At 53.7% G+C, this 20,615-nt stretch overlaps 2 protein-coding genes across 14 annotated transcripts in view; one reads left to right on the forward strand and one right to left on the reverse strand.

Moving 5' to 3' along the window:
• Window positions 1–12,706, reverse strand: part of STK32C (serine/threonine kinase 32C) — an 85,585-nt gene extending 72,879 nt beyond the window's left edge. For 3 of the 6 annotated variants that reach the window (XM_072972143.1, XM_072972142.1, XM_072972139.1), the window contains exons 1-2: window positions 9,887–12,706; window positions 9,343–9,373 (exon numbers count right to left, since the gene is read on the reverse strand). In XM_072972143.1, coding sequence (XP_072828244.1) covers window positions 9,343–9,373; window positions 9,887–10,153 — 298 coding nt within the window. In that variant the 5' untranslated portion in view covers window positions 10,154–12,706. Of the gene's footprint in view, window positions 1–9,342; window positions 9,374–9,667 lie in introns of all 6 variants that reach the window. The other 3 variants (XM_072972140.1, XM_072972144.1, XM_072972145.1) reach the window with 3 other exon arrangements.
• A 449-nt stretch (window positions 12,707–13,155) lies between these two features.
• LRRC27 (leucine rich repeat containing 27) overlaps window positions 13,156–20,615 on the forward strand; it is a 31,438-nt gene continuing 23,978 nt past the window's right edge. For all 8 annotated transcript variants that reach the window (XM_072972148.1, XM_072972151.1, XM_072972149.1 and 5 more), the window contains exons 1-5: window positions 13,156–13,306; window positions 14,042–14,238; window positions 14,506–14,775; window positions 17,126–17,256; window positions 20,553–20,611. In XM_072972148.1, coding sequence (XP_072828249.1) covers window positions 14,569–14,775; window positions 17,126–17,256; window positions 20,553–20,611 — 397 coding nt within the window. In that variant the 5' untranslated portion in view covers window positions 13,156–13,306; window positions 14,042–14,238; window positions 14,506–14,568. The remainder of the gene's footprint in view (window positions 13,307–14,041; window positions 14,239–14,505; window positions 14,776–17,125; window positions 17,257–20,552; window positions 20,612–20,615) is intronic.

Raw genomic sequence — 20,615 nt, forward strand, 5'->3', positions numbered from 1 at the left:
CCCTCCCAGCTGCCGCGCCGGGGACAGGGAGAGAGGAGGCGGGGAGGGGGTGAGCCGGGTGCGAGAGCCCCTCCCGCGCGGCCGGCTCAGACCCTGGCTGCAAGCAAGCGCGCGCGCACGCGCACGGGCGCGCATGGGGTCGCGGCGACGCGGAGCACACGTCCTGCGCTCTCGGAGTCCCCTTCGTTGGGTCCCGTGTCCAGCTCTCAGAGCTGCCGGCCAGGCACCGGTCCCGGGCGGAAGCCCCTGGCGCAGGTCCGTGACTCAAGCCCGCCCGGGGATGGTGTACTGCGTCTGCGGGGGAGGGGAGGCAGCGAGGCGCGGTTTGACCTCGATGCGTCCCCCCCACTACCCGGTCCATTTGGCCAGGAGAGACCTCGCCAGTAAGGCCCTCTGCACAGCCCACGCCCCAGCAGACGACTCTCCTGTCACCTGCTCCCCGCGCCTAGGACTGAAGCGTCGTTTTTGTTATGGGTTGCTTTACTCTGACTCTTCGGAGGCCTTTGCCTCCTTGGTAGCCAGGCCGTAGAGATGGCGGTTCCTTCCTGCCCTAGGAAGCCCTGGAAGGGCCTCCTGCTGCCCCAGTGAGGACGTACCACCCACCTGGCTTACAGGCTGAGTCTCAGACCCTGCGGGTCTCTCCCCGCCGCTATCCTTCAGACCCCTGGGCCCTGTACTTCCCTCACCATCCCTCACTGACTCAGCTTCCAGCCCAGCTGTGGTGCTCTGTCTTGGCTCTTCCCACTTCAGTCTCCTGCCATAGTAGGACTACACTTGTCCTCGGCCCCACCTCTGAAACTCAGTGTGGCCCACCTCACCAAGGAAATGTGAGCAGAGGTGATTTGTGTCGTTTCTGGGCCACACTTTAGGGGCCGGGGTCCCAACCAGCCATCCATGCCTCTGGCTAAGAGTCCTGATCACTTGGGGCCCACCTGTGATCAGCTGCGGACTCACAAAACCAGGGAGAGGTCAGGCACTGTGCTAAGTCATTGAGATTTGGGGGTCACATTCCCCGCAGCACGACCTGGCCGTCCAGCGCAGGTCTCCCTGCCTGGCTGACACCTGCATCCAGTCTTGACTTAAGCTCCACGAGGCAAGTTCCCTGGGCTCCAGGCTCCCAGACTGGCCTCAGCCTCCTTCGATAGAGCTGCCACAGCTCTCTACATGTGGCTCCCTCGCACTTTCCCAGGCGGCATATTGCCGGCACGCAGCTCAGCGCTTGCACAGAGAAGATGCTCTGTAGACTTCGGTCCGGTGCAGCAGTGAGGGCAGGAATGTTTCTGAGCGGGGGAGCTCTGAGTGGGGCACAGGCCCAGGCAGGCTGGAGCAGGGGCGCGGAGTGTGGACAGGAGTCACAGCAGGTCGGCAGCCCCCTCACCCGGGGGCTGACCAGGCTGCCACACCCCACTGGGGGCCGCTGTGACGTTCTAGAGGCCTGGAAGGGCCTTAGCCTGTGAACAGAGAGGGGGAATGAAGCCAACAGAGCATCCCTGGGCCCGGGGTGCCCACCTTGACCAGGAACATAGCGGGGTGAGGACAGGGACCTCTCCGTCCTGTTCCAGTGACGGGAGATAAACTTGTCCACAACACCCCGCGCGCAGGAGCACCTACACAGGATGGTGGCAGTGTGTGATCACAGGACCACCGCAGCTGGGGTGGTCAGCAGGGGTCCGAGCAGGGGACCTTGTGAAGGCCTGGGGCCCAGGAGCTGCTAGGACACTGTCCCCGACCGAAACGAGCTAATGTGCGAGGACAGAATATGGCTCGTGTCTGGGGGACAGCGAGTGCCCACTGAGGGCTGTGCAGAACAGCCGGGGTCTGACTTCTGGTCGAGGCTCAGCCCCTGAAACCCAAGCACAAATATGCACCGGCCTCTAATTCGTCCCCAAAGCTGTGCTTCCGGAGAGGGTGTGATTGCCAGGTAACAGCACACAGCAGAGTCTCCAGCTCTCTGTGTACCTTGTGTGAAACCGTCATTCTGAAATTAACACTGTGGGCTTCCCACGCTGCATGCACCTTTGTAAATAGTCCTTTTATGAAACTCCACTCAGATTTCCAATTTTAATGTGCTGCTTCCTGCTGGGAAACAGCAGAACCGGCCCCAGGAAGCAAGCTCAAGTGGGATTCCAGTCCTGGGTGGCTCACCTGTATGGGGAATCCCTGAGCCCCTTTCCTGGCAGGAAATGGGAAACCAGGGCATCCCCGGCTGTGGTGCCATCAGACGTAGCCCTGGTGGGATGTGGGACAAAGTACGTGTGGAAGGAGGGACACAGGAAAGCAACTGCTGGGTTGCCAGGTGACAGGACTGATTCTCCAGGTCATGGGGCCGCCTGGCTCCCTCTGATGAGTCCAGAGAGCACAGACAGGCAGGGGGAAATGCGCAGTGGGGAACGGGAGCCCATGGCTGCTTGACCTCTGCTGTGACAGCTGCGGGGCTGAAGCCCAAACACCCCGCTGAGCTCCGTCAGACTCCTCGTGCGTCAGTGCCCGGGGCTGCTGTGCCCGAGAGCCAGGATGTGTGCGCGAAAACAGCAGACCCTATTCTGGAGGCCAGAAGTCTGCAGTCACGGTGTCAGCGGGGGCAGTTCCTTCTGGAGGTCCTGAGACCTCTCCCCCAGCTCCCAGCGGCCCCTGGCGGCTCCTGGGAGCCCTTGGCATTGCTGGCTCCAAGCTCTGCCTCTGTCATCACGTTGCCTTTTCCTCTCTGTGTGTGGTTTCCCCTGTTCTTCCCTTGCAAGGACATTTGTCAGAGGATTTAGGGCTCACCTTAATGAGGATGACATCTTCCTAAGAGCCTTAACTTACTTCCATCTGCAAAGACCCTCTTTCCAAATGAGGTCACGTTCACAGATTCTGGGTGGACGTATCTTTCGGGGGGCCACCACTAAGCCCACTACAATCCACCCTTTGGTCCCCCAAAATCTAACCCCAGCTCATGCACAGAATACATTCACCCCATCCCAGCATCCCACAAAAGCCTCACAATTGGAGCATCAACTCTAAGCCCAAAATCTCATCTAAATATTATCAGCTCAAACGTTCCAAGTCTTCTCATCTAAATCAGGTATGGGTGAGACTCAGCATGACCCACCCTGAGGCAAAACTCCTCTCCATCTGTGGACCTGTGGAACTAGAACACAAGTTACCAGCCTCCAGAGCACAATGGTGGGACAAACGTAGCACAGTCATTTCCATTCCAAAAGGGAGCCGCTGGAAGGAACACAGGAGTTACCAGTTCCCAGTAAGTTCAAATCCAGCCAGGAAAACTCCGTGCAGTTTCCAGGCTGAGAAGGATTCTCTGTGGTTTGATGCTCTGCCTTCTGGGCCCACAGGGGTCCCTCCAGCCTCTGCTCTACCCTCAGGGTCAGACTTCCTTCTTCCTTGAAGGGGAGCGCGGAGTTCCAGCTGAGTTGCTCCATCAGCTCACTTCCTGCTTCCAGAATTGTGGACGTCTAACAGCCCTCCTTCACTTAGACCTGGATCTGTTCCTCTCCGTCCAAGCGAGCACTGTTTCTGCTGATACAACATCCTCAAAAGCCTTGTGAGTCCCCGCGTATGTCACAGGGGTCACTGAACAAGAGGGCCTCTGCAGGTCTTTCCTGGGTAACCCGGGCTCCGTTCCTGGCTTCTGCTCAGACAGCTGAGAGCACTGGCGAGTCACACATCTAGTCTCTTCAGCAAAAGGTGGTCCAGCCACACCCTTGACCCGCTACTTGGAACGTGCTCTTCCCACAGCAAATCTCCTAATTTTAATATCCTTTGCAATCTGGATAGGCCAAGAATCTCCCAAATCTTTAAATGCTACTTCATCTCCACTTCACAGATCCTTCTTAATTTATCTCTTTCCTCTGACATTTTACTGTAAGCAGCAAGAAGAAACCAGCCCACACCTTTAACACTTAGCTTGTAAGTCTCCTCAGCCAGATATCCAAGCTCATCGCTGACAAATTTTGCACTCCACTAGACATTGGAGCACAATTTAGTCAAGTTTTCTGCCACTTTATAGCACGATTCACTTTTCCTCCAGTGTCCAACAGCTCCTTCCTCATTTCACCTGAGATCTGACCAGAAGCACCTCTAACGCTCACATTTCTAGGAACACTGTGTTCACGATGGCATGTATGTTCTCTAAGACGACAGCTTTTTCTGCCCTGCTTTTTATTTCCCTCTGAGCGTTCACCAGAAAAACCTTTATGGTCCAACTTTTTACCAATCGTCTCTTCAAGGCATTTCAATTGATTAGGTGAGACCAACCCAGATTGCAGAGGGTAATCTCCTTCATGTAAACTCAACTGATTGCAGATATTAACACATCTACAAAACACATGCAAAGCAACACCTAGATTAGTATTTGATTAAATAACTCCTGGCTAAGTTGACACATAAAACTAACCATTACCCCTGTGTTAGAGTCAAACATGTGTGGGGCAGAAGGGGCACCTTGAGAGTCAGATGGAGACCTCTGGGCAGACACGATGAGGTAGAGAACCTTAATGCCGAGTCTCCCTGAGCCTCCTTTGCTGGCAGAAGCAGCCCTTCTCCCCTTGGAGGAATAAGCTTTCCTGTGCACAGAGAAGCCTCTGAGTGACTGTACCTGGAGCAGGTGCCTCCCAAGCTGATGCCAGTTCTTTTCAAGACCCACCCTTAACACCCCCGTGCCTGCAGGCTCATCAGATATTGAGATGACAACAGAGCCAGGATGCACAAGTGCAGAGACTGCTCTGGTAGGAGACGGCCTTTATGCAAAAGGAGCTACAAAACCTCACTTGTCTGTATCCAAGAGCAAGCAAGGAAGTGGAGTTGAGACTTGTTGCTCCAGGGAAGAGGAAATAAGGCTTGACAGGACCAAATCTACCGACCCGGGTGCATGCACCAGGATTTCATAGGTTGATCCGAGCGCCTGGAGGTGGCATTAATCACCACCCAGGTTGGTAAGGGAGGGCTGACTCAGTGGTAGGTGGCACTTAAGAGATTGAAACGCCAGAATTTCCCTGGCATACTGCAGCTTTGCTTCTCGACACGCAGCACACAGGCCGCTGCAGCGGCCCCTTGGAACGGTTAGAGATGCAGAATCTTGGGCCTACCCCAGACCTGCTGAGTCAGATAAGTATTTTTAACATAGAATTCTGTACCAAGGGAGAATATTCTTCAAAAATAAAGGCATGGGGAGGGTATAGCTCAGTAGGCCTGGCACGCACGAGGCCCTGGGTTCAATCCCAGGACCTCCATTAAAACAAACAAGTGAGTAAGTAACCCTAATTACCTCTCCCCCAAAAAACAGACAAACAAAGATAAAGGTAAAGAAGCACATTTTTAGGTAAACAAAAATACTGAGAGAATTTGTCACCAGCAGACCAGCACCATAAGAAATGGAAAAAGAAGTTCTTTGAGATAAATAAAAATCACACTATTGGAAACTTGCATCTACATAGAGGAACGAAGAGTACCCAAAAATGTCAAGCAGGTAACTAGAAAATGCTTTTACTTTCCATAAATTTTAAATCTTTAACAGACAATTGACCGCTCAAAGTAAAAGTCATCACACCGTAGACCAAGTCTGTAACACGTACAGAAGTGAATATACGACAGTAGCGCAAACAAAGGCCAAGAAGTTACAAAGCTCCTTCTGCTGTGTTGGAAACGGTGTCATGTCAGGCCGAGGACGGCTGCTAAGTCAAGCATGCATATTATAATCCAGAGCAATCACTTTAAAAAGTGATGAGCTAAAAACCCAACGGAAAAGGTAAACAGAGTAAGAGAAACACTCATTTTATCCAAAAGAATAACAGGAGACCTTAAAAAATAAAAAACAGATGGGACAAATAAACAGCAGGGCGAGAGTGGCAGACTTAACACAGCCACGTCAACAGCTAGTCAGCGCCCCTGGACTAATAACTTCAATGAAAAGGTAGAAACGCCCAGACTGTTCTTGTCCTTATTTGGAGATGACGTGCGGACTAAGATGCATCCAGGTGACAAGCTGACAAGAGGTGGACTTGTGGTGGTTAACTTCACGTCCGCTTGACTGGGCTAAGGGATGCCCAGCTCGCCAGTCAAGCCTGGTTTCTGGGTGTGCCCGTGAGGTGTTCCTGGCGGAGATTAGTGCACAAGTCAGTAGACTCAGGAAAGGAGGCGGCCCTCCCCGACAGGGTGGGTCCCAGCCAACCCGCGCAGGGCCTGAAGAGAACGAATCAGCAGAGGAAGAGAGAACTCTCTCCTTCTCGGGCTGGGACGTCCATCTTTCCCTGCTCACGGACATCAGAGCTCCTGGTTCCTGGTCCTTCAGACTCTGCACTCGCCCCAGCACCCTCCCCACCCACACACCCCTCTCCCCGGTTCCCAGGCCTTAGGCCTCGGGCTGAGAGTTACACCGCCAGCCCCCACCCCAGTTCCCCACGTGCAGACAGCAGCTCCTGGGGCTTCTCAGCTGCCAGAACCGTGTATCCTCTCATACATCTACATCTACGCCTGCATCTGCATCTACATCTATGTCTACATCTGCATCTACACCTACAGCTGCATCCACACCTAAGTCCACGGCTACATCTACGTATGAATCTATGCCTACATCTCCATGTACGTCATCTACATCTATATCAACACCTATGTCTACATCTACATCTACATCATGTACATCCATATCTACATCTACACCCACATCAACATCCACATCTATGTCTACGTCTGCATCTGTATCCACATCTACATGTACGTCTGTTCTACATCTACATCATTTACATCCACATCCACGTCTATGTCTATGTCTACATCTATGTCTACATCTGTATCTAGATCTGCATCTACATCTACATCTGTATCTACATCTATGTCATCTACATCTACGTCTACATCTGTATCTACATCCACATCTACGTCTACGTCTACATCTGCATCTGTATCTACATCTAAGTCTACGTCTATATCTATGTCATTTACATCCATGTCCATGTCTACGTCCATGTCTACATCTATGTCTACATCTGTATCTAGATCTGCATCTACATCTATGTCTATATCTACATCTACATTATTTACATCTACATCTATGTCATCTACATCTATATCAACATCTACATCTACGTCTACATCTGTATCTACATCTACATCATTTACACCTACATCCACATCTATCTCATCTACATCTGCATCTGCATCTATGTCTGTATCTACACCTACATCCACATCTATGTCTACATCTATATATCTGTTTGTCTATCCATCTATGTCCTATTGATTCTGTTTCTCTGGAGAACCCTGACTAATACAACAGCCCAAGGAAAGAGCAGACTATCCCCCATCACAGGAGATTTCCATTCTTCTCTCACAGTAGTCCACAGAACAAGCACACACATGCAGAATTACTGACACAGAAGTCTGGGGAACACTACTACACAACTTGACTGGGCTGACATCTATAGGACGTTGTAACTAACGACTGCATATCACACATTATTTTCAAGTGTGCAAGGAATATTCACAGAGATAAGTTATATCCTGGGAGAAAAAAACCCCAAGTTTCAGTAAATTTCAAGGGTTTGAAATCATACAGAATATGTTGTCTGAACACAGAGAAATTAAATAAGGCATCAGCAATAAAGATACGCTAAAAGTCTACAAACATTTGGAAATTTAGCAGCTAACTTCTATATGATCCATGGACCAAGTAATAAATCCTAAGGGAAATTATGAAATATTTAAAACTGAATATTATGAAAACCAACATAATAAAATTGGTGGGATGCAGCTAATTTTAAATGCTTATATGAGAAAAATAAGAGAAGTTTAAGATCAGTGATCTAAGCTCTATCTTAAGGAGCTGAAAAAAAGGAGAGTAATTTAAATTCAAGAAAGAAGGAAGGAAAAGACATCAGAGCAGAAATCCATGAAAGCAATTAATGCTGGGGAAAAATCAACAAAGCAAATTATTGTTCCCTTGCAAAAAATCAATAAAATCGACAGACTTCTGGCATTACAGAATAAGAAAAAGGAGCAAGAAAATTGCCATTTCAGAAATGAAAAAGGGGTATCACCACAGAGCCTAGAGACACTAGAAGAGTAATAAAAAGGAGTATTGTGAAAATTTTGTGCCATAAACTCACAACTCAGATGAAATGGAGAAGTTCTTTGAAGAATACAATTTATCAAAACTGACAGAACAGGAAACGTGAGGGGCCCATGTATGTAAACAAAATGGAATTTATAATTAAGAACATTCCCCCAAAGCAAACAGCAGGCGCTGAGAGGTCCATATGAGAACAGTAAGCCTGGACTGTACATAAACGTTAACTCATAATGGGTCAGAGGCCTAAGTGTAGAAGCCAACACTAAGCACTGGGAGAAAACCGAGGGGACTACCTGCACGGCTTTATTTTAGGCAAAGAGCTATTGGCTGTGACACCGAACACACGAGCCTGGAAAAACCCTAAACTGGTCTCCACTAACCTCAAAAACTTTTGTGCTTCAAAAGACACCATTAAGAAAACAAAAAAACAAGACACAGACTGGGAGGAAATACTGCAAATCATATTTCTGGAGGCCTGTACACAGAATATATAAAGGACTTTTACAACTCGATTATAAGAAAACAAGCCACCCAATTAAAAGGTAGACAAAAGCCTTGAATAGACTTCCGACTATTTCATACCAATGGCACATACACACATAAAACTGTGCTTCCCACCATGAATCATTAGGCAGATGAAAATTCAAACCACAGTGAGTTACTACTATATACTTACTTGAAAGGCCACAATAAAAAAGACAGACAATACTGTAGCAAAGGAAAAAAAGCTTTTCCTCTATCCTCTTGTACTCAGTTCCTGGGGCATGTGAATTAAACCGACAAAAGACAGAATGACAGGAGAAAATGCTTATTTTGTATACACAGCAGGTGGCGGGGGTCACAGAAAAGAAGTGAAAACTCAAAAAGTGATCATATCCAAGAGTTTATATACCATTTCAAAAAAGGGAAATAAATTATGGGGAAGTGACAAGACAAAGGAAAAACAGTGTGGGTTTCTAGTGAGGTGAATTGTGGGAAGATAAATACATGGAGAGAACTAATGGAAGGTAACGGTTGTTTGGTAAAGTCTGTTACACGACTCAGCTTGACCATCTCCATGGTCAGAGTGGTCGCCTCTTCCTGGCGTGGGGTAAGGGGAACACCTTCAAAGAAGGAAATGGACGCCCTGCTTCTCAGCAAACGAGGGCCGGAGAGCTTCTCCCACGGGTTTTCCAGGAATTGGCAGAACTGGGATCCTTGTGTTTTGCTGATCAGAATGTAAAATGGCACAGCCACTTAGGAAAACAGGTAATTCTTTAAAAATTCAAGCATAAACTTACCAGATGAGCCAGCAATTCCACTCCTAGAAGTCTGTCCAAAAAAAGAAAAGATGTGGCAACTCAAATACTCGTGCACGAAAAGTCGTAACAATGCTCTTCTTAATATCCCCCAAGTGTAAATAGTCCAACTGTCCATCAGGGGTGAATGAATAAACCAACAGGACCTCCATGCTGTGGAAAACTACTCAGCAACAGAGAGTGAAATACTGATAACTGCTACTGCACAGATGGACCTCAGAATTATCATAGGATGAAAAAAGCCTGATTCCATTGATGTGAAATATCCTGAAGATGCCACAGGGACAGAAAGCAAATCAATGCTTACCTGGGGCTGGAGGTGAGAAGGAGGAAGGTCAACACTCAGATCTGTGGGGATCTGGCGGGCGAGGGGGATGTGCTACAGCTGGAGCACGGTGAGGGCTGCACAACTCGGTCAATTCACTAGAAGCCCTGCCTTGTGGCTTTACAACGGGCTGTGGTCTTTTGTCTAAGTTTGTCGTAGCCCCACGCTCTTCAGCGTATAATCCACAAGCTCTGCATTTACCTGCTGGACCTCAGAAGAGGAGACTGCAGACAAGACGGGGTGAAGAGGCTCCACTGGAGGGAGGAGATGCCTGCTCGCTGGGGACCCCGGAGGGAGCGGCCTTGGGTCACCTTGGCCAATGTCCCAGAAAGTCTGTAGGAGACAAAGCAGCCTTACAGCCAGTTCTTCCCATAAGAACTCTGCATAGTGACCACCCCAAACTTGGCAGCCACAGTGTCCAGCATCGGCTGTGACTCGAGGTCTGCAGGGCGGCCGTGGTTGGCTCATCTCTGGGACGTGGATTCAGTGGGGTGGGTCCCATGGGCTCTCATTCTTCTGGGACCACAGGCCACTCATGTGCTTCCCACGTGAACACAAAGCTGCAAGAGCACTCAGGCCTCTGCTCCTGTCTGTCTGCTGCATCACAGAGGACGTGGACCCAGAGCTCCTGGTGGCTGGGGGCCTGCGGACCAAGGCGAGGCACTGGGGTGGGATGGGCTGGGCGCGCTGGCTGCCTGGAGGAGCGGGCCTGGGGAGGAGGCCTCACCTGTTGCGGGTCCCCGGCCCCCAGGGAGCAGGTGGGTGGCGGCCACTCAGCCGTGTGCACGACGCCTCAGTCTGCAGGCTCTCCCTGGCCACCGGCTCTCAGAGCTCGTGCCCCACCCACATTGGGGCGGACGGCGCTGCCCAAGACAGGCCCCTGAAAGGACGCGCTGGCCGCTGTGAGCTGAGCAGGGCGTCTGAGGGCCCAGCCGCTGGTCAAGGACTAAGGCAGGGCCAGGAGCTGCAGTCTGCTTGCCCTGGGGTAGAACTCTTATCTCTTTTGCAGTTGAATTTTTGCATTCTTATCCTCTGTGACTGGTGAGGTTTCGAATCCTTTTCTTTTTCTTCACATTTGAAAAATAGCTGGCACTGGAACCTCAGTCCTCCAGCGACTGATGATCGGGCCCCCAGCCCCGCTCTCTCGCTGTGTGGCCCCAGCAAGTCCTTAGCCTCTCTGAGCTTGAGGTTCCTCATCCATAGCAATCAGGGTGTGCACCAGGAAATCACCTCCAAAGGGCAGAAAAACAAGGTTCCAAAGTGTCTTGTTATTAGGCAGCTGGGACTCAGTCTATTGGGCACTTCCTAGGCCTGCTTTTTAAAAATCTCCTCTTTAGAGACATTCCTTTACCCTGAACGAGGCGTGTCTAGTGGGGTCACGCTTAACCTAAACTATTCGGCCTCCATGAACAACAAGAAGGGAGCACAAGTGCAGCGGGTGCCCTCTGTGTGCAGGCTATCGCCCACGTCCTGTCCTACCCGCCTCACAGTGACACGAATTACAGGCTGGGAGAGTTGGGGCCGACGTCTCCAGTGCAGGCTCACGCGAGCGCATCGGGACGCCCACCCAGCTCCCAGAGTGCAGAGCCCGTGTGTGGTGAACCAGGAGGGGCTGGCCGTGTCCACGTGTGACGTCTGCGGGCTGGTGGCGTGGCACCGCCCCATCCTGTCACCCACCATTGTCGCCCTCCCCAAACAGATGCAGATTGAAACTCATTGGTCCACCCCTTTTCCCTTGGGCGCACACTGGATTCAGAGCTCTTTACATTTGACACTTTTACCTTTTCTTGGGAGAACGTCACTCTGGAGCAGGCAGGGAGGTGGCTGTCACCAGCCTGAGCTCCCCTCCAGGCCTGGGGCTGGCTGCGTCTCCACCCCCACACCCCAGTTCTGACACACAGGAGCCACCAAGCCACCCTCCACAGTGACTGTCCTCTCATGATATCCGGTACACTTTTAAATTGAAAGTGAACCTCAGATCTGCCCAGGGGGCTTGTCAAGGGTGAAGCCACACGGGGAGGAAGGGTTGGGGGAGAAACCTTGTTTCTGAGGCAGTTCTACACAAACTCTCCTGAAGTCTTTGGAAGAAAGGTCCAAGCCAATTTCCTGCATCGTCCTGGTTCCTGTGGCTCCAAGTGGGCTGTCATGTCCTCCCTCTCTGACTCCGTCGTGGGGCTATGATGCTGAGACAAGACTTGCAGCACCCTGTGTGCTTTCCAGGCCCTGGGAAAGTGCCGTCTGGCTGGGGGAGGCCACCCGCCCGGGAGAGCGTCCAGCAGCAGCTTGTAAGCGTTGGGTGGGGTATCCATACTGGGCAGCTGGGATATCTGCCCTCCAAGGTCACGGCTGTGGGTCAGTCTCTGCAGGGACCAGTCAGCTGTGTCCCCCCGATGGACTTCGCCCCGACTCGGCTGGGCAGCCAACACCGGGTGGGGGACAGGTGCTGGAGCCTGGAACAGAGAGGCTGGGTCAGTGCGGACGCTCCGCCCAGGACAGGGAAGCCTGCCCAGCATGGAGACAAGACCTTGGTGATGTTGTGGGGCCCACTCTGCCCAGCACAGAGCTTCCCCAACTCCTGGGCTAGGTGTGTGTGTAGTTCTGTGACCAACAGTGCCAGCTTCTGCAGGACAGCCACGTGCTCCACGCATCCCCGTGGGGTCCAGCCTGGGCTCCCGATGTCCAGTTTGCTGCAGGTTCATCTGTCCTCACTGCTGCACCTTCCCTTCCAGACTACCTGCTCCGCACACTTCCAGCTGTGGCGTCAGGCACAGGGTAGCAGCCTTCAGACTACCCAACCAGCCCCGCAACCGCAGGCCAAACCCCTTAACCGTGGCATCCCCCAGTGGCTCCGCGCCTGACTGATACAGACTTGAGGAGGGGACCCAGACCCAGAGAGAAATCCTGATTGGTTCGAGCCCTGGTGGTGGTCTCCTTTCCCTTCGGGCCACTGACTGGTCTAGGTAACGTAACCGAAGCAATTCTGGCCAGTTCACAGAGGCAATTATTGGGAGTGGGGGCGGGGGCGGGGGCGGGGGGTGCTTCTGGGAAGGATGCGTCCGTCTCCCTCCGGGCGATGGGTGTCCGTGCGAGGACAGCAACTGGGACAGCCGTGCGTGACCCCAAGAGGAAGTAGGGCTGCTGCTGCATACGGGAAGATAAAAAAACGGGAAGGGCTTTCAAGTTCTTGACGCCGGCGGATAACCTGAAATTCGAGCTTTCTCGTGTGAAAGCCGCGGTCCCCCGAACGGTCCACCGGCCCCCGCCGCGCCCTCCTCGCGCATCCTGACTCTCCGGGCTTCAGCACACATGACCCCTTGGTCCGGGACGCTCCAACCGCTGTGTGTGTCCCTGACTACCCGGCGGAGGAGGTCGCGGGCAGCGGGCCAGCGCTGGGGACCGGGCGGGGCTCCGCAGCCGGACGAGTGGACAAGGGCCGCGTGCGCATGCGCGCCACACGCCACGCGAGCCCCGCGGCTGCGCGCCTCCCGCGCGGCTTGGCGCCTGCGGGCCCCCGTAGGCTGGGCGTTTCCATAGCGACCGCGTGGGCCTGGCGGCCTCCATTGTTGCGCCGCGGCTCCCGGCTGGCGGGGCTTGCTGCCGGGCTGGTGGGCAGGCGCGCAGGTGAGGCGGGGCCGGGGCGCGCGTCGGGAGCGGAGAGGCTGGGGGCGCCGGGGCGTGGGGGACGGGGGCGCCGCAGGTGAGGCCGGGGAGTCGCGGGGGGATGGGGGTCCCCGGAACGCAGCCTGAGACGCGGGGGGAGCCGGACCTGGGGGCAGGGGCGCCGCGGGTTTGCTCCAGGCCGGCCCCTGCGGCGGGGAGACGAGGCCGGGCGCCCGGGGCCTGAGCAGCCGGCGCCACCCGCCCTGCCGGTCTTTAGGTCCTGCCGTTTGGCTCGCGGTTCTAAGACACTCTCCCTGTTCAGAGGTTTGTGGGAGGCTGAAGCCTCCCTGCCACCTGGTTCACAGAAAAGGACCCACTTGGGAAAGGCTCGGGGCCTCCAGGGGGTGCAGGCTGCCTGGGGTGGGACCCGTGGGCTCGCCCCCTCTCGTTAATTGCTTGGCATCTGAGCAGTTCCTTGACTGACCCACACCTCCTAGTCCCCATCCCTAAAATGGAAGGAAATGCATGCAGCGTGTGTACCAGGTGCTGGCTGTGTCAGTGAGCGGATTGTATGGACGGGTGGAGGCCTCTGAGCCCTTAACCGGTGCAGCCCTGACCGTCATTGCTGGATGAATTGTTTGGAATGAAACGTGGAAGCGTGCCTCACCAAACGAGGAGAACCAGCTTCGGTTCTCCAGCTTTGTGTTGAGCAACAGTATTGCCAAACAACTAAAATTCAAGGTTCTAATTTGGCAGATTTTCTCCAGTGCCTAATTGGAGCCGGACCCAGAGCCGATCACTGAGCCAAAACTGTAAACTGAACTGCAGGACCGGGCCCGGAGCGTGGCGCTGACAGGAATGGCACGGAACCACAGCACAGATGAGACAGTGCAAGTGTAGGTGCCCCCACTGCACTTCGTGGAGAGGACCTGTTGGCTCGTGGACTTTGAAAGGTTCTGATCTGCTTTTGCCCCTAACGTAGCCATTCCAATTTTGCATTTGCCAGGAATTTAAAATTAAATCATGCAGCTCTATGGAACAAAGGGAAGAGCAGAACCTTAACATGAAACTCCTTGCGGTCCAGTTTGTTTTACGAAAGTCAAATTTGTGATACTGTTTATTAAAAGCAATGGTTTTGTAAGCAAGCAAGATCATTGCCGCCTGTGTGACTGTGCAGTGTCCCTAGTTGTCGCTGCGTCTCCCCTCCCCTTTGTCTGCAGGTGACTCCAGACCCAGGAGGATGAGCAGTGGTCCCCCGAGGACTGCTTCCTCCTAGCTGACGGATGGAAGGAGGCAGCCCCTGCGAGCCTCCCTGTTGGGCTGCTGACCCAGAGAGCGGTGTTGGTCACACCAGGCGTGAGCCCACGTCCCCTGCCAGAGACGGTCACAGCCGCGTCCAGGGGGTCATCTTTTCTTCCTCACCGATTTTAGACTTGAGTCAAAGAGGTCTTCACCACTTAGGAGAGATCTTTAACGTCCCCAGCCTCAAAGTAAGTGGGGCGTTCCTCCAGGCCTGTGCACACTGCCATGTGGACGTGAGCGAAGGCTTGTTTCACTTGTGGGTTTTTTTTTAGGTAGAGAAATTCTAGAATGGGGCAGAGGGTCATCTTGGGGTTTCCTGCACTGCTCACAACAAAATGAGAAATTCAGGCACAGAAAATGCCTTGTGGGGTCAGATTCCAGTGTCCTGTCTCGGGAACTTCTGAAGACCAGAAAGCCCACGGTGGAAACTTGCTGGAAACACCCTTGGTCTCTTATTCAAAACACAAGACCCCTAAAAAAATGCAGCATTAAGACAGTTAAAGGCCATTTCTCACCACGTCTTTGCATATGTCACCTGCTCAGTTCTCCCTTGTGCCCTCGCCGGGTCGGGCCCTCGCCTGCTTGAGACCTAGTGGGTACCGTCTCGCCTGTGATTTCTAGAATGAAGTTCCGTCGGGGCGCGGCTTTGACAGAGACAGTCGGGCTCCCTCCCTGTGCGAGAGTCACGCAGTTCCCTCAAACCTCGTTTGTCTTTATTTGGAAGATAGGGATGAGGGTATTTCCATGGTTATTGTACGAACTAATGCGTATAAAGCAGTGGCCACAGCACGGAACACACCCCACACGTTGCACTGCTGCCCTGTCGAGTGACAAGTATGAGTGGTTTTACAAAAGCCGTGTACTTAGATTTTAAGTGGGTACCTGGTTTACTAAGCCCGGTCCTGTGCTCCCGCCCCGTCTCGCTGTCCTTTCCTGAGCACTCCCCTGCACAGGTGGTTACCGGTCACCCTGTAACGCGCCACTTGTAATGAGGCAGATGCTCAGCTCCAAATGCGGAACCCAGCAGGGCTGTGAGGCTCACAGTACCTCAGCCGTAAGGGAGGAAGGGGGAAGCTCCAGAGCCTTCTTCAGGCTTAGTGAAGAAACTTCATAACTGCTTATGCTTCTCAGAAAACAGAGATGTCAGTATAAATCTTGTTACCATGGCGACAAGTCACCAAGGGAGGCGACCACTCAGCCGTGGACTCCAGGGCTTCCGGGTGCACCTGCAGCCAGAGCAGCAGTCTCCCTTAGAATCGCGGAGCACAGGCCCCCACCTTGACGTGGCCTCACGGGGCCGAGGAGGAAGGCTGGACTGCCAGATGCAGTCAGACCAGCTCCTCCGTGAGGACCAGTGCCATCTCACTGTTCTGAGATCCCTTTTCTGGGATTTTGGGGGACCTGTGGCTTCACTGCTGAGCCTGGAGAGAGAGAGAGCAGCCTCGAGGCTGCGCCGCATCCGGAACTGCCACGTCACTTCCCGGTGGCTGCACTGGCCGCGAGCAGGGAGCGACGGTGCCCTGGTCCTAGCTGATTCAAGACTGTGTTGTCAGTGGACTTAGGGAGGGTGGCTTCTAGCTGGTGTTCCTCAAGTTTCTGCTTCAAACTTGGAGGGACTTGGAAGGTGGTGTGGGCAGCAGAGCTGGGAGCCGAGAAGCTGTGACAGCAGAGTGGCAGCCCGGCGGGGCTCTGCCTGCTCCGTGGTCTTTGCCAGAGCAGTGCTGCTTGCCTGGCACACCCTGCCATGTGGGTCCCATGACCCATTTTACCAGCGAGGATGCCAGAGAACAGAGAGGTCACACAGCCCATAGTTTTCAGACACTGGATTTGAACCCAGGCAGCTTGGCTCCCAGGCCAGGGCTCTTAATGTCTGCGCTCTGCTGCCTGGGTAAAGACAGACGTACAGATATGTACACATGTACAGTATACATGGTGATGCAGATGTATGCAAACTACCACAGCAGCATCAGAGGAGAGTTTTGTGTCCTCGCGGCCCTGCTGCACTGACGTGAAATCCCAGCTGTGCATCCTCAGACGGCATCCTGTCCTCTGCCCTTCCTTCCTGTTCTGCCTTCTAATGGCGGGGACCTGGGCCTGTTGCGTCGGCTCCCCGAAGTGATGGCTCCTGGCCGTTTATCACAGGTGGTGCGTTTCCCAGTCGGGCCGAAGGGCCGCGGACACGAGTGTGGGGCCAGGAAGGGAAACAGGATTCAAACAGACTCTGGGACTAAGTTTGCTGCTAAAGGATGTTCAGTAGAAAAGGTTGACGTGCTCAGCGGGGGCGTCTGATCCGCCACCCAGAGAGAAACAGCATGTCCAGTCGGGGGTCCCTCCAGACACCACACCGTGGGGCCTGGCCTCGTCTCCCTGACTCTCCTGTTTCCTGTTTAAACGATTCAAGGGTAAATGTTGTGGGTTTGCTTTTAACTTCATAGTACAATTGCAGTCACTAGTAGTTTTTTTGGAAATGCCTTGAGGATACATCATGTTTTAAAGTTGTTGGTTGACAAAAACGTTCTCTTTTTTTTCCCCCGGAAGCAATTGCATCTTCAAGGAAATGCCCTCAGCACGATTCCTAGAGACTTCTTCCAGCTGCTGCCAAACCTCACTTGGCTAGACCTCCGCCACAATCGAGTCACAGCGCTTCCGCCCGGGATTGGCCGTCACCGGTGAGTTGTGCGCTTGCCTTTCTGGGGGAAGAAGCCATCCTCACTCCCTCAGGAGGCGGCCCTCCAGTGCCCCGTCCTTGTATGGCTGTTTCTTAACCTTTAGGAAACGTGGTACGAATTTCAGAGCCTCCTTCAATGACACCGTGTTCTGGGCAGAGGCAGGGCACAGGAGAGGCCCTCCGGTGGGCCTGTGCTTGGCGAGGCGGGGGCAGCGAGGAGGAGGCGGGGGATGGAGCGGGGGTGGGGGGTTAGAGGTGCGATGAGGGAGGGGTCGCCGGAGCTCGCAGGCTGCTCTTGTCAGCAGGGCTGCCGTTTTGGATTTTATCCTGAACTAGGCAGGAAGGCGCAGAGGGTTTGGACGGAGGGGGTGGAATTTGACCTGGCTTTGAGGTCACTCTGAGCGGAGGGGTCAGAGTGGCCACGGGGAGGCCAGTTTGGAGGCCACCTTGGCCTCCGAGCAGGGGAGCTGCTGGGGTTCAGGGTGGGTGTAGGCTTGGGAGGGAGGGGGTTGTCTAAGGTGACCCCCGTGGAGCAGCAGAGTCGGGGCTGTGGAAGGCCCTTCATTTGGCTGGACTGAAGCTCACTGTTTTTAAAAGTATTTTTTAAGAAGTGAGTATTTCATCGCATGTAACAGTAAGAGAAAAATCTCCGTGAACCATTTGTGCATTTTCCAGCCCTACAAGGAAGCAGCTGATTTCTGTAGGCGAGTGGGCACCCTGGCAGGGCGGGAGCAGAGCCAGGAGCTGTCTTCCTGGGGCCCCTGGGCGCCTCGGGGTCCACAGAGCAGGCCTCCTGTGGTGGGAGGGGTGGTCCCGACCAAGCGGGGCGCGTCTGCTGAGCCCCGCCCGCCAGCAGCTGCGTGACGGTGGCTGTGCCCTCTCTGGGCCTGCCTCTGCCGAGTGCCCAGCGCGCCCGTGTGCAGGGCAGGTGGCTGGGGAGGCTCTGCTCTGCAAGGGTCGTCGTCTGCTGCCTTGGGAGCAGTTCAGTGCGTTTGGTCCGCGCTGTTTTAGCTCTGGCACTCCGGCCCGGACAGTGGTTGCTACTAAGGGGTAAATATAAAGGAGTGTATGTTCTCGTGGGCACTGTTCTTCCTCCTAAAATAAATACATGGTCTCAGATTTTGGAATTCTTTGATTTTGCCCATCAAAGCCAGCTGCTTAATGTTGTCTAAGATGTAATTTCACATGTGGTTTATAAGCCATTATATCATTAAAACCAGATCTGTTTGCTGAAGAGCTGAAGCGTACTCATTAGAAATTTTAAGTAATTCTGGGCTTATTAAAAACCTTAAACTTTCCAAAAAGCCTAATGGAAACAATGCTCCCTCTTCTCGGTGTCTTGGATGTGCAAGCTTGCTAGTGGGGAGGGAGGATTAAGGAAAGACCGCCAGTATCTGTGCCTCCTTAGGGAGTCAACTCGAATCCAGTGTGTAGGGGTGTGTGTTCAGTGGGAGTCAGTGAAATGGAATGATCGACGGCTTACTGATAGTATTTAAGGGACCAGCATTTATGGGTTTATCACTTCAAGTGTACATAGTAATATTTTAATCTATTAACTATATAAGGTGGGAAAATGCCCTGTACACTTTCAGGTTAATGGTTGGCCAACATGCCCCCTCCCCTGCCAGCAGACAGACGGGTGGGCTGGAACGTCCTTGGCTTGGAGAAAGGCGTGCGGGGAGGCTGGGGGCACTTGGCTGCCTGCAGACCCTGGCGAAGGCCCTTAGAGGAGCAGGCGCCGACCCCTCCGCTGTCTCTGTTAGCACAGTTAAAAGGGGGCTAAGCCAGGGACAGTGGATGTAACACTGTGTAAATAATTTGCCTTTGTGTTTATCAAGGACAGCTTAATTCACAAAGTGTACTTTTTGAAAACTTCAAGTAATAAGAATCCAAGAAAGTAAAGGGAAGGAAATTCTTTCCCTCAGGGGACCTGGTTTTCCTCGGGCCGCCGATCCATAAGTTAAGCGTAGTTTGAATGCTTACTGGAGCGCTCGACTTTGTGTCTGTGAAATTGTATTTTCTCCTTTCAAATCTCGGGGACGCTGGTGGGCTGTGCTGTTGAATTTTCATTTCTTCCCCTTCCAAGGCATAATGAGCCTGGACGGCCTCTCCCCCAGCCAGAACGTCCCGCGTGGGGGCACTTGTAGGAGGCTGGCTGTGTGCAGCTCTTCCTGAGCCGTGCTTTTTGGGGAAGGAAAGCTGAGGGTGTGGGCCCGAGATACATTCCAGCCCCCTTTGTTCCCGGTGGTTTCGGGGCCCAGAGGGCCCAGGAGAAGGGAAAAGGCAGGTGGGGGCTTCTCTCTCCAGAGCAGGGGTGAGAGAGGAGGCCACCGTGTCCGGCGGGGCGGGTGTGGGGTGTTGTGGGGAGGCTGTCCCTGGAGATTGAGGGGTGCGGCGTTTGAGGATTCTCCAGTCTGTCGGCAAAGCCTGGGGCGGAGCAGGGCCGGGGAGGGGCCAGGGGCCAGGGTCCTGCCTCTGCCTGGGCGCCCCGTGGGAGGGGCCATCCCACCCCAGGCTGAACACCAGGAAGCCAGGTGTCTTTTCACACCTGGTTTTAGCTGGTGATCCCTGAAAGGGAGGGAGAAAGAGAAACAGATCATTAACGTGATGGAGTCTCGGAAATGGGAAAAACAAAAGCAGCAGAGTAAGAGGTGCGAGAGGGGCTTTCATGTGAAAGGTTTACCTTCCGTCCTCAGTGGAGGGTTGTTACTGGGTGCCTTCCACCTCGCGGGTGCAGCCCTGGCACGCTGTTTGCTGGAGTTTGTGGTGGATATAGTAGATACAAGTGAAAGAAGAGATCCTCCGTCACGTACTTGGAGAGGCACGCCTTGGACCGCGTTTCCTTTGTGACGTCAGGGGGCGCCCGGCACACACCTCACCTCTCAGCAGGGCGGACGTTCTGCGCAGCAGCAGGTCCCCCAGACGTCCTCACGTCCCTGTTCCCGGACGGGGAGACGGCGCCCCGCGGATGAGCAGCATCTGGAGACCCTGTGGTGCTCACCACTTGGGGAGGGAGCCTCTGGTGGGGTGAGGCCAGGAAGCTGCCAGACGCCCCACAGGGCGTGCCCTCCCCCAGCAAAGAAGTGCTGGTCCCGCGTGTCAGCAGTGCCGAGGCCCAGCCCAGCCCGGAGCAGAGACGAGGCCCTGCCGCGGGCTGTGGAGGCTGGGCGGACGGCTGTGCGCGCGGTGGGGCTGCCCCCAGAGAGACGGCGGATGGAGGAGTCTGACAGCGTGTTTTAGGGATGGCTGTTTGATTTTCTGCTTTTTCAATTACTTGTCTTTTGTTTTGTTTTAAAGGCATCTGAAAACTTTGCTTTTAGAAAGAAATCCTATCAAAATGTTACCTGTGGAGCTGGGTAA

Source organism: Vicugna pacos, chromosome 11 (genome assembly GCF_048564905.1).
Source record: "Vicugna pacos chromosome 11, VicPac4, whole genome shotgun sequence".
NCBI lineage: Eukaryota > Metazoa > Chordata > Mammalia > Artiodactyla > Camelidae > Vicugna > Vicugna pacos.